The sequence below is a fragment of the Etheostoma spectabile genome, chromosome 11 (assembly GCF_008692095.1).
Source record: "Etheostoma spectabile isolate EspeVRDwgs_2016 chromosome 11, UIUC_Espe_1.0, whole genome shotgun sequence".
NCBI lineage: Eukaryota > Metazoa > Chordata > Actinopteri > Perciformes > Percidae > Etheostoma > Etheostoma spectabile.
Genome location: NC_045743.1, coordinates 12,529,853 through 12,542,237, shown reverse-complemented (window position 1 = coordinate 12,542,237; position 12,385 = coordinate 12,529,853). Strand labels below are relative to the sequence as shown.

At 40.2% G+C, this 12,385-nt stretch overlaps 2 protein-coding genes across 7 annotated transcripts in view; both read left to right on the top strand.

The window, feature by feature from the left end:
* The window catches only part of heg1 (heart development protein with EGF-like domains 1), a 27,069-nt gene extending 24,493 nt beyond the window's left edge, over positions 1-2,576 (top strand). The window contains exon 17 of one of the 2 annotated variants that reach the window (XM_032529705.1): positions 2,535-2,576. The gene's annotated coding sequence lies outside the window, so the exon portion shown is untranslated. Of the gene's footprint in view, positions 1-2,527 lie in introns of both variants that reach the window. The other variant, XM_032529704.1, reaches the window with a different exon arrangement.
* The window catches only part of kansl1l (KAT8 regulatory NSL complex subunit 1-like), an 18,762-nt gene extending 6,377 nt beyond the window's left edge, over positions 1-12,385 (top strand). For 4 of the 5 annotated variants that reach the window (XM_032529713.1, XM_032529712.1, XM_032529709.1 and 1 more), the window contains exons 4-16: positions 667-819; positions 2,411-2,520; positions 3,034-3,208; positions 4,442-4,616; positions 5,345-5,476; positions 6,226-6,372; positions 6,523-6,614; positions 6,892-7,004; positions 7,424-7,493; positions 7,571-7,683; positions 8,043-8,163; positions 11,405-11,653; positions 12,273-12,385. In XM_032529713.1, the coding sequence (XP_032385604.1) occupies positions 667-819; positions 2,411-2,520; positions 3,034-3,208; positions 4,442-4,616; positions 5,345-5,476; positions 6,226-6,372; positions 6,523-6,614; positions 6,892-7,004; positions 7,424-7,493; positions 7,571-7,683; positions 8,043-8,163; positions 11,405-11,629 (1,626 nt within the window). In that variant the 3' untranslated portion in view covers positions 11,630-11,653; positions 12,273-12,385. The remainder of the gene's footprint in view (positions 1-666; positions 820-2,410; positions 2,521-3,033; positions 3,209-4,441; positions 4,617-5,344; positions 5,477-6,225; positions 6,373-6,522; positions 6,615-6,891; positions 7,005-7,423; positions 7,494-7,570; positions 7,684-8,042; positions 8,164-11,404; positions 11,654-12,272) is intronic. The other variant, XM_032529711.1, reaches the window with a different exon arrangement.

Sequence of the window (12,385 nt, the reverse complement as noted above, 5' to 3'; positions counted from 1 at the left end):
AGTGGCGGTTGACATAATGTACCAACTGGCAGCCATAGATCATTAAGGGCCCTTGAGACAAGTCAGTTGTGTGAAGAGAATGTTAACCGACTTCTGCTGTCTTACTGTGACAAATGATTGGCACTTTAGCTTTACGTATTGAATAGAAATGTGAGCCACTATAGTTACATTTGAAAGCTGCATTAAACAATGCAAACAACTTTTGATGATCTGCTATCTCTATGAAAGGTTAAATGTATTAATAGTCCTTATGGTCATTTTTCAAAGAGAATACTCTGTGGTAATAATTGTATATTCAATGTATGATGCGTGGCAGAGTGTAAAACTAAAGACTTGAAAATATGTTCTTTCTACTTTTAAATACTAATAATTGTGAATCATGTGTTGAAATTTCCAAACATCAAACCTAGTTAACATAATTTAATCCATGCAGACCACATCCAAAGTAGTGTGTGTGTGTGTGTGTGTGTGTGTGTGTGTGTGTGTGTGTGTGTGTGTGTGTGTGTGGTTGTGTGTGTGTGTGTGTGTGTGTGTGTTGTGTGTGTGTGTGTGTGTGTGTGTGTGTGTGTGTGTGTGTGTGTGTGTGGTGTGTGTGTGTGTGTGTGTTGTGTGTGTGTGTTGTGTGTGTGTGTGTGTGTGTGTGTGTGTGTGTGTGTGTGGTGTCAGGGTGGTGTGGTGCTTGCAACGTCCCAGCCACTGACAGACAGACAAATTCAGCAGACCCTGCTGACAGAAATGGAAGGGTTGTCCTGCACAGCCTCGAATGCTGACACTGAACCTTGCAGCCCCACACGCCTTCTGCACAACATAGAGAGACAGGTAAGAGGAAGGAGCTAGTAGACACACAAATACTGTGTGTGTGTGTGTGTGTGTGTGTGTGTGAAGAGTCTGGAATCATCAAGAGAAATAGTAAACTACAACTTAATACACTAAGTCACGAGGAGAATATCCTTTTAAATCTGTTAAAGCTTATCAGTCAGTGTATCAATCAGTGTTATGTAGAAAAGCACAGGAGGTTATGAATTTGTAATATGTGTGCAAACGGTGCAAAAAGGAGCAACTTGTTCAATTGTACTGGTCTGTTCTGTATGTTCAAAAAATATATGAATGCGCCGCGAGGCAGCTACAGACTATATATATATATATATATATATATATATATATATATATATATATATAAAATCTCCAGTGCCACTTATAGTATGCATTCTGCTTGACCTTTGGAATGCATTAATTCCTGCTGCTTTATGAAGCCTACAGGTGTTTAATATACCCAAAGGGAGCGTGCGCTGATATGCTGAGAATTGTCTGTTAATCTCATCTAAGACGTGCAGTTTTAATGGTATGAAAAGTTATACTTACAGCTATACTTACAGTGTGCATTTGAATCTATTTTAGTTTAAAAAAAAAAGAATATTAAAGATTTGACATAAGTTTAAAATTACACTACAGAATTTATATGATATCAGGGAACTGTGTCCCCCAGCTAAAACTGGTCTGAGCAGGCCAACACTCATGTACAATGTAAAACTTTAGTGCGTAGCTTTTTGATCGCTCTCTGTATTACTCAGTATGGCTGTGTTCAGAAGATTGTGATGTCCGGCAATTTCCGCGCGCAGAAGCTCGAGTGAAGAAAATTACCTCTTCTGAAGACTCCATGTTTGTTTAATCCTCAGTGTCCTCCTCGGCTACTAGCAACGCCGTGGAGGAGGGGTGGGGGCTGTATGTGATCACGGAAGGCTTGTTTCACGTGGGCGCGCCGACAGTGTTGTCGTCATTACAACAACGGAAACTACTCACCATAGCCTTTAATGCCAAAATGAGCACCTGCCCCAACTGATGTTCATTTACAAACCTCAGCTGTGTGTTTTGCTTTCACTTGACAGTAGTGAGTTTGTTTGGCCAGAAAAGTGCAAAAAATGTTCTTTGGATGTTAAAGCACGTTTGTGTTGTGTACTGGGCAGCAGTAGGCATGTTTGAGCCACACTGGGCTCTGCAGTGAAGCAACTGAATGATTCTTAAAGCATCAATAAACAATAGAAAAATAAGGCCCAGGTAAATGAAAATAACCAGAATAATCCTTTAGTGTTGCACCAGGCAAATGTGCAACTTGGAAGCACAAATAGCACAGAAATACCTGAATTAAATGAGCATTTTCTTTGTGAATCATCATGTGTACTGTGATCTTTTCCAACATCACACCGTGTACTCGCATGTTTTACAGTCTGATCAGTCCATAATCACTTATAGCAAATAATATCCAAGGCCAAGAGAGTCTAAACACTGTATGTAGGTTATTCCATCTTGCTTGAATGGACTGCTTACTTACTCACTCACTGCTGCTATAAAGATACAGTGTTTTTCACCCTGAAGTTTAATTCACCACTTGTCTGTGATGTCTTCATTGCAGAGTGCTCAGCTCAGCCAGATTGTCAACAGTCTGATGCTTCCTCTGAGCTTTTCACCTCCATCAAAACAACCACAACCACACACCTGGAAAGGCAAGAGAGCCTTCACAAGGTAGAGAACACACTCACACACACACACACGCACACACACACACACGCACACACACATACTCACTCACACACATACTCACTCACGCAATATGTACATGTAATATGAAATACAGAACAGAGAAACTTGTACTGATAGAGGTTTGCCCATTGTCCAGTTTAGCCTAAAGTCTATACTTATCAAGGCTGAAAGCATGCTCCATGTCTGTAAAATAACCAGTAATACAGTAATACTGGTCGGTCCCCACCATCTGGCCTGACTTGAATCATCCCTTCATGTCTTTCCTTTCTGCTGCATTTTTAACTCTATTTGTCCGGCTCGGAAGATAAAAGTCAGGTGATAAAATATACTTTTTGCTTTTTTATGCATGTAACAAGGTATTGTTTGTTTCTGGTTGCTAGAGGAGATCATAAACCAACAACACATCAGAAAAAACTTGCTTTTTGAGTGTTTGTGATCCCAGCATGAATCATATCCCTGACATTTCCATGACCTCACCTGATCTCGCCCCTGCAGTGGTCAGAAAGGAGACTGTGTTTTTGTGCCTGGGAGCTCTAAGAGAAGGAGACTGGCTACCAGGAGGCTCTTCAAAGCTGATGTGTCATGTGTGTGTGCCCGGACCCGACCTCTAGTCACCTACCACAAGCCTAAACTGTTCACTTTCAACACCTGCAACCCCAGCAGTTCACAGGTAGGCCCACATGCAGTCTCCCCCATTTCTCAGCCTGTCCATCTGAACCATTTACATTCACAACTGTCAAAGCACACATGCACATTCTCTGTGACATGACTCAGACCATGGACACATTTTTCAATATTTATCTTCCCGTAATTGGAATACTGTAGCTACAGGGTACATGTACGAATCCCTGTCAACAATGTAAGTCTGTACCTGAAGAAGCTATGTCTTTATTTCTGGGATTATTTTCTGTTTAAATTACAATGTGTCCACTTAATTTTATTATTTATTTTAATAAATATAAAAAAAATTAATATTATTTTTTGGCCATTTCCGCATTTATTTGATAGGACAGCTAAGAGAGAAGGGAGACATGCAGGAAATCGTCCCAGGTTGGATTTGAACCCTGGACCTCTGCGTCGAGGCATAAACCTTGAAGTATATGTGCGCCTGCTTTACCCACTGACCCGACCCGGCCACCATATTGCTTATTTTAAAATTGCTCTGCGCTTCTGAAACAAATCAATTTCCCCACAGGGATACATTAGTGTCTATTCATTAGTGCCGCCCATGTCCCTGTGCAGTATAAGCCCGTGTAGATACTGGATGGATGCTAAAATACATTCCCCCCCCCCCCAGCAATATACTTAATTAACAATGTACCACTTATAAATCCCAGTTGTAGGCTGGCTGATGTGTAGAAGTTGTAAAACATATGCATTCATTTATTTCATTGAAATTATTCATGTCAAATGTTGCTATCATGCAATCACCCTACGTCGGCCTTAGTGTTGGAATGCTATTTGCTTCAAATAAACAAGTACATGTAATTTTTAAAGCTTGCGCCGTTATTTAGCCAGGGGACCTTTTGTATGTTCTTGCCAGGTCAAGTGTCACTTAGTTGCCAATGCCCTACTGAGCTTCACACATTTTTAGTAATATTAACTCATACACTACACATTGTACAATTATATCAAAAATCACATACACAATGCTTTTTACGTTTTGCAGAAAAAACAACTTCAGATGAATGGCTTTGTTGCAGAAATCATTAATGCAGCTTTAATATGGTATGTTTTAATCTTTTAAGCCAGTTTTAACAGGCAGTGACAAGTTGACCTGTCTACAGGTAATACTGTAGTTAAAGAAACCTGTCCTGACTGACTTATACCTCATTAACTATGCTCTTGTTTACTATCATGTCAAAACTAATTTCCTCTCTGTTTTCTCTTTCTTGTGCTTCAGGACTCTGGGAAGTCCACATCCACCCTATCTTCTTCTCTCTCAGCGTCTTCCTGTTCAAGTTGTTCATCCTGTGATCCTGTAGTCCTGTGCCCTGATCCAGACTGCAGCTCCAGTAGGGCCCTGTACTCCAGGACCCCCGGCTTCACATCGCACCCTGTGCTGTCTTTTTCATATGGTAGGAGCCACAGTAACATAGTTGCATAACATTTGCTAGTGAGAAAATCCTATAAATCTTAAACATTTAGGAGGATGAGGAAACTCCAAGCAATGTTTGCTTGTATGGTTGTTTTTTTTAGTTTAAAAAAAATGTTATCTAAATAATATTTTTCGGGGCATTTTAGGACAGCTGAAGAAGTGAAAGGGGGAATGACATGCAGCAAAGGGCCGCAGGTCAGAGTTGAACTCACGGCCGCTGGATTAAGGAGCAAACCTCTATATGTGTGCGCCTGCTCTACCAACTGAGCTAACCCGGCTGCCGATGTTTTTCCTTTGAAAGACATTTGTAATGTTGATTTATTTACTTTTTTATAAAAGGTGTAGTTCACAAGAGTAATTTCTTGTTTTCACATTTGACTTAGCAGACAGTATGTTGTCTGAGGTGCAACACACGCTGGCCATATTGGATAATTTGCCAGTTGACATTTGTAGCACACCGGACGTGACAAACAGAAGTAGACTAAATCAGTGGTGTATCGTGATCAGGATGCTACTGTGTATGGGAATGCATAGAAAACTGTGGATGTGGTTGCTTTGTTGCGGGCCATACACTGCCAGTGTGTTGCTTGCTTGCGTTGGGAGATGTGCTGAGTAATTGATTATAAAAGTGTTAGATTGTTCAAACTGCTTTGACTGCATACTTATGACTGAATTGTCATTATATTTTTATCTTTTTTTTTTCCCCAGACACTCCTCGGTCCCACCACTTAAACAGGGTCCTGACCAGAGAGGAATGGTCCCAAAGGCCTTTGGTTTTCAATGTCCCACCATCCAGTCTAACACACTACAACAGACACAGCTCCACACCACTGCACAATAGTAAGATCCTGCCCTTTACCAATATTGATTACCAAACTTGCACTGTTCTGTAGGGCAGGGTATCATTCAAAACTTTCTGATAACGGTACCAATACCTTGACTTTGATACCGGGTCCTAAAGATACTTTTTTCAATATCAATTTTATAAAATCCATTATAACAAAAGAAATTGAAACATTACACATTATGGTATGAATCGTGTTCATGTTTTAGTTCCTACTGCGTGAGCCCTACGAAGAGATTAAACAATTTACGTTTTTGAAAGTTGAGCCCTATCATTACTGTGAGCAAGGAACAGAAAACTGTCACCTGCCAAGATAATGGCACAAATGGTTAAGGATTAGCTTTTGTACACTTTAACCAAAGCGTAAAATCCCTGAGGGAGTGAAGGGCAGATTGGAATGAATGGACATTCTTGTGCTGTATTAACTGTGGTGTGTGTGTGTGTGTGTGTGTGTGTGTGTGTGTGTGTGTGTGTGTGTGTGTGTGTGTGTGTGTGTGTGTGGTGTGTGTGTGTGTGGTGTGTGTGTGTGTGTGTGTGTGTGTGTGTGTGTGTGTGGTGTGTGTGTGTGTGTGTGTGTGTGGTGTGTGTGTGTGTGTGTGTGTGTGTGTGTGTGTGTGTGTGTGTGTGTGTGTGTGTGTGTGTGTGGTGTGTGTGTGTGTGTGTGTGTGTGTGTGTGTGTGTGTGTGTGTGTTGTGTGTGTGTGTGTGTGTGTGTGTGTGTGTGGTGTGTGTGTGTGCCATTATAGGTCACAAATACAGGCAGCATGCAAGGCATCATAAAAGCAGAGTTATGGGTCTGTCACCTATCAGGATTGCAGGCTCTGCTCAGAGTCGACACAGGAGAGCCAATCAGAAGAAAAGGAAGACGACACACATCCACAGGCTGATAGAAGGTGTGTGTTCATCTTGTATACCAGGTTTATAGAAACTCAGTTTGTCGTATGGCTACAGTAAAAACTATATTTTGTGTGTGTGTGTGTGCTCGTGTGTGCGCATGTGCGTGCGTGTGCGCGTGTGCATGCTCATGTGGGTGTTATACCCAGATGAGGAAGATATCCTGTACCAGCGCTGTGACAGTTCAGATGAAGTGCTCGAGGAAGGCTTTACACAGGCGTCACGCAAGCATGCCTCACAGGTAACACGCACACATTTTTGTAATGTGTATACTTGTGAAAACCCTCATTGATATACACAGTAATGCCCTAACCCTTATCCTTACCCAAACCGGAGCTAAGATCAAGATTAGAATTATAAAACACACTCTTATCCTATACATTCAAAAGCATCTCTTGAATAAGGTGGTCATTTTACGAAAACCCTGTATCTTGGCAACGTGGTGATGTAGAAGGTCTTTGAGTGTGTGAACGCCTCTGAATCATCGCTGTTAACTGTCACACCATGTTTCCTTTTAGGGCTTTGTTCGCAAACGCCAGGGAGAGAGTAAGTACAACATCAACAACATTGTCATCCCCATGTCTCTGGCTAAAGTGGAAAAACTGCAGTACAAAGACATCCTCACACCCAGGTATGGAACAAAGCTGCCTCTAAAGAAGATGCACAGAATTCTGAAGACGCTGGCTTTGTATTTTAGCTCACGACAGACTTTTTTGTAAATGAACAGTCAGACTCGCAGCACATTACATTTGCTGATCATTGCCTCCAAAAATGTAATTCATAATTTCTTGACTCTTGATCATGCCTCTAGATTCTTACGCATGTAGTTATTTGTTTATTATGTTTTCATTTAAAAACATGAAATAAATTTGAGTGCTCGACTTATTTTGTCTTACTAATCATTTTCACAATTTCCGGTGCGTTTCATGCACTTCTGTTACGTCTCAATGTGACTATAATTAAACACACTGTTTTTACTCTGTCGCAGAAAGATGCTGTGCACGCTGTCCGTCATTATTGTCCTTCACCTTAAAAGGTTTTTCTTTGCAGTTGGCGGGTTGTTGACACCTCATCTCTGAACAGTGAGGCAGAGAAGGAGGAGGGCAATGAGGAGGGACAGGTAATATCTCATTCCGTTAGAAATTAGCTTTTTGTGATTTTTGAAAAAACATGTATTTATTTTTGTGTGTGTTTCAGGTGGAGGATCTCACAAACAAAGTGTTTTCCCTGAGACACCTGGACTTAGAACAGAGAGAGAAATTGCGCTGGCCATCATTGGGAAAAAGAAAATGCTGCAGGCTTCCTAAAAGGTGGACACACACACAATGCAGCAATCATTTGAATAATGTTACATCAGGTGGTACCAAATTACAAGGTGAACTTCATGCCTCAGGTGGGTTTGGGAGAATGAATTGGCTTTCTCAAACATCAGAAATGTCAGGCAGTGTTTGTCACATGTCATGCTTTTATCAGAAGATGATGACAAATAGATACATTTGACAATTCAATTACATCCTAAACCCACTGTCTGTGCTGACGGTGCAGTTGCAACTATTGCAGATTTGGCTTGCTCATCTCTGTGCATGTAAACATACGCTGTGTGAAAGGGAAATGTTGAGTCATTTCCTTGCAAAGTTTCATGGGCTATGCTTGTTTTTTTTCACTCCAGATCTGGCAGCAGGTTGTCAGGCAGTGGGGGCGGGATGTGCACATCAGGAGAGGAGAGCTCTGTGGAGTTGAGTTGTGCTCAGTTGGATACTGATGAGCAGCAAAGCTCAGAGGAGTGGCTGGTAAGATCAAAAGCACCACAGCTGAAGCACCAAATCCCCAAAACTAACTTTGAATGTCGGAGTATGATGATTCAGGTGCCATAAAAGGGAACCTGTGCTCAGTCATACACAACAATCTTCTGTTGGCTGTTACATTATGATGCCATGTCTCCAACATAGTGGCCACATTATTGTTTTATCACTTCAACCCCTAAATGTTGCTGAAGGTATATTTATGTAACATTTCAGGAAAAGACACCTCTGTGCTATTTTAGCTTCAGAAGAGGGAGTAGGAGTATAGAGAGGAAAACATGGGTTTCAGAATAATCAATACAATTTCCCAGGCAGTCATATTGTGTGAGATAAAAAGCCAAAATGCATCTTTGAGAGTCTACACAGATACTTGTCTCCACTCTGCTCCACTTGTTGATACTCTGATTGCAGTGATCTATACCACTTCACTTTGATTGTAGAAGGATTGGGTTGCTACTTAACCAGACTGGCCAAATCAACCATCTCCACAGCACAAATGTCCCCTTCTTCACTGCTTGCAATTCTTATGCACTCCATTTTAAAGAGGCTTTAAAGCCATGCATCACTATGATACAGCCGTCAAAGTCTGAATTTGATGGGACTGATGTTGGAAGAGCAAATATCGGAATTTTGGACATGCTGCATTCACTTGCTCCTTGGACGGTCCTTTTTCCCGAGTTGGGAAGTTATTCGTCTGACTTCGATGTGACGCTACAAAGAAGATGTGTTGAATTCTTTTGCTCAGAGTGTTTAAACAACACATTGATAGCCGTTTCAAGTCTTTATGTCCAGTTTAAAGCTTTATATGAATGATTTTATCCCAGACTTATTGCTGTACAAGTACATTCCCTAAAACCAGGGAAATATTGCTTTACTTGTCTTATCAGGATTATATATACAGTGGTCTGCAAAAGTTTGGGCAACCTTGTTAATTTCCATGATTTTCCTTCATAAATCGTTGGTTCTTAGGATAAAAAAATCAGTTAAATATATCATATAGGAGACAAACACAGAGATATTTGAGAAGTGAAACGAAGTTTATACCATTTACAGGAAGTGTGCAATAATTGTTTAAACAAAATTAGGCATGTGCATAAATTTGGGCACTGCTGTCATTTTACTGATTTCACAATCTTTAGAACCAATTATTGGAACTCAAAATTGGTTTGGGAAGCTCAGTGACCCTTGACCTATATACACAGGTGAACCCAATTATGAGAGAATATTTAAGGGGGGGCAATTGTAAGTTTCCCTCCTCTGTGAATCTTCTCTGAAGAGTGGGATTCTCAAAAGAACTGTCACATGAACTGAAAACAAAGATTGTTCACTATCATGAATTAGGGGAAGGATACCGAAAGCTGTCTAAGAGATATCAGTTGTCTGTTTCCACAGTTAGAAACATAGTCAGGAAATGGAAGACCACAGGCACAGTTCAAGTTAAGGCTCGAAGTGGCAGACCAAGGAAAATCACGGATAAACAGAAGCGAGAATGGTTAGAAACAGTCAAAGTCAACCCACAGGCCAGCACCAAAGACACACAACATGATCTTGCTGCAGATGGAGTCATTGTGCATCGTACAACTATGCGCGCACTTTACACAAAGGGGATGCTGTACGCAAGAGTGATGCGGAGGAAGCCTTTTCCCCCGCCCACATCACAAACAAAGCCGCTTGAGGTATGCTAAAGCACATTTGGACAAGCCGGCTTCCTTTTGGAATAAGGTGCTGTGGACTGATGAAACTAAAATTGAGTTATTTGGACATAACAAGGGGCGTCATGCATGGAGGAAAAACAACACAGCATTCCTAGAAAAACACCTGCTGCCTACAGTAAAATTTGGTGGTGGTTCCATCCTGCTGTGGGCCTGTGTGGCCAGTGCAGGGACTGGGAATCTTGTTAAAGTTGAGGGACGCATGGATTCCACCAAATATCAGCAGATTCTGGAGACCAATGTCCAGGAATCAGTGACAAGGCTGAAGCTGCGCCGGGGCTGGATCTTTCAACAGGACAATGACCCTAAACACTGCTCAAAATCTACTAAGGCATTCATGCAGAGGAACAAGTACAACGTTCTGGAATGGCCATCTCAGTCCCCAGACCTGAATATTATTGAAAATCTGTGGTGTGACTTAAAGAGAGCTGTCCATGCTCGGAAACCATCAAACCTGACTGAATTAGAGGTGTTTTGTAGAGAGGAATGGTCCAAAATCCCTCCAACCAGAATCCAGACTCTCATAGGAAGCTATAGGAAGCGTTTTGAAGCTGTTATTTCTGCAAAAGGGGGATCTACTAAATATTGAGTTATTTTTTTGATTGTGGTGCCCAAATTTATGCACATGCCTAATTTTGTTTAAACAATTATTGCACACTTCCTGTAAATGGTATAAACTTCGTTTCACTTCTCAAATATCACTGTGTTTGTCTCCTATATGATATATTTAACTGATTTTTTTTATCCTAAGAGCCAACGATTTATGAAGGAAAATCATGGAAATTAACAAGGTTGCCCAAACTTTGGCAGACCACTGTACCAATAACTTTTCCATCTAATCTAGATTACACTACGTGTACAGCAACCAACAGTTACGACCTAATACCATATTACAAATCATATGTGAGCAAGAATTTGATATGCAATACGTGAATTAATAAATGGTTTCTTGCCATCCACCCAACATTTACTTTTGTCTACCATATCACTGTGTAATATGACGCCAAAGTCAAAGTTGACTTGTCAAAGTCATGGAACAAAGATTTTGCCGACTTTCCAAGTTGTTTATTCGACTTGAGAGGGCACTCACCTGAATTATTCTGGGAAACTTTTTTTTTTTTTTTTTATACATATTTCACAATTTAACTTTTTAGTTTGTTTATAAAGATCCCCATTAGCTTCTGTTGTCTTAAACAGGAGCGGCTTTTCCTGAGGTCTCTATTATTTCATAAGAATATTACATTAACTGGATTACATACATTCATACTTACAATAAATTGTTGCACATTTATTCATGTAGCTTTTGAAATTTTAAGCAAATATAAGGCTCAGTACATAATTGATTTATGGATAAAAGTGTTATATTCTCATCCTTGTGTCTATAGAAAGTGAGACCTAAAGCCCATTCTAAACTCTAAAACATGCCAACGTGTCAAATATATTCAATTTACACATGTGTACAATATGTACATACTTTTAGATTTTCTCAATTCCATTATATGCCCTCTGTCCTCTGGCAGCCTCAGACACCCTGGGACCCACGAGTGTTTCCCTTGGGTGAGGACGAGGAAGACGCCCTGCACTCTGATAACCGAGAACAAGTCCCATTAGGGTGGTTAGAGTGTAGCGCTGCCTCCTCCACATCAAAGAACTCCAACTCCCATCTCTCCCCAGCTCCGTCCTCTGGCGCTACACTGCCGTGTGGTGGACTAAGCCAGAGCTGCACACCCAATGGCAGCTGAGAGAGCAGTGCCTTACTTTTAAATGTAAGTTCGGAAATACTGAGAATCCCGTTTGATCTGATTTGTTTGTGTGTGCCAGAACTTTTTGCTGAATTATTATATTGTTTGTTCTACATAAATTCTCAATTTGATCATTCATTTGACAAGTTTTTACTATATAATTTCTTTTGTAAGTCAATAAATAAATCAGATGTAAGATATTTATCAAAAAAGACAATTCACACTAATTAAGTCATGTTTAGTAGTCAGTTTAGTAAATCATTTTCTTTGTCATTCATTCAATAATTTAGTCATTCATTTTGTTTATCTGTGCATTTATGCATCTGTCCAATAAGTAAAGCTCACCGCAAATGATTTATTCATATGTTAATGGTTCCTGGTTTCATTTTCCAGAATGTGCTAACTGATTGATTGATGCAGGAATAATTAACAAAGGCATAATTCATTAATTCATTATTCAGAGGAATTTGAGGTAATTTAGGAAGTTAAATATTAATAAGAAAGATTGGAAGGTTTGTTCCATTCAGTCATTGGATCTTAATCTAACATTGAGAGTCAACATATAGTAGTATTTTTGACGGCTACTCAAATAGTTGTATTTGCCAATAAAAATATGTCAATACTTGTTTTATTTTCTCTGCAGAACTCCACATGTCTGGGACAAGGAGGAGAAAATGTGCCATGGAAACCTTAATGGGATACTTAATACATTCCAGAACAGCGATTTGATGTTATTTGTATAATACTTTAAAAAAA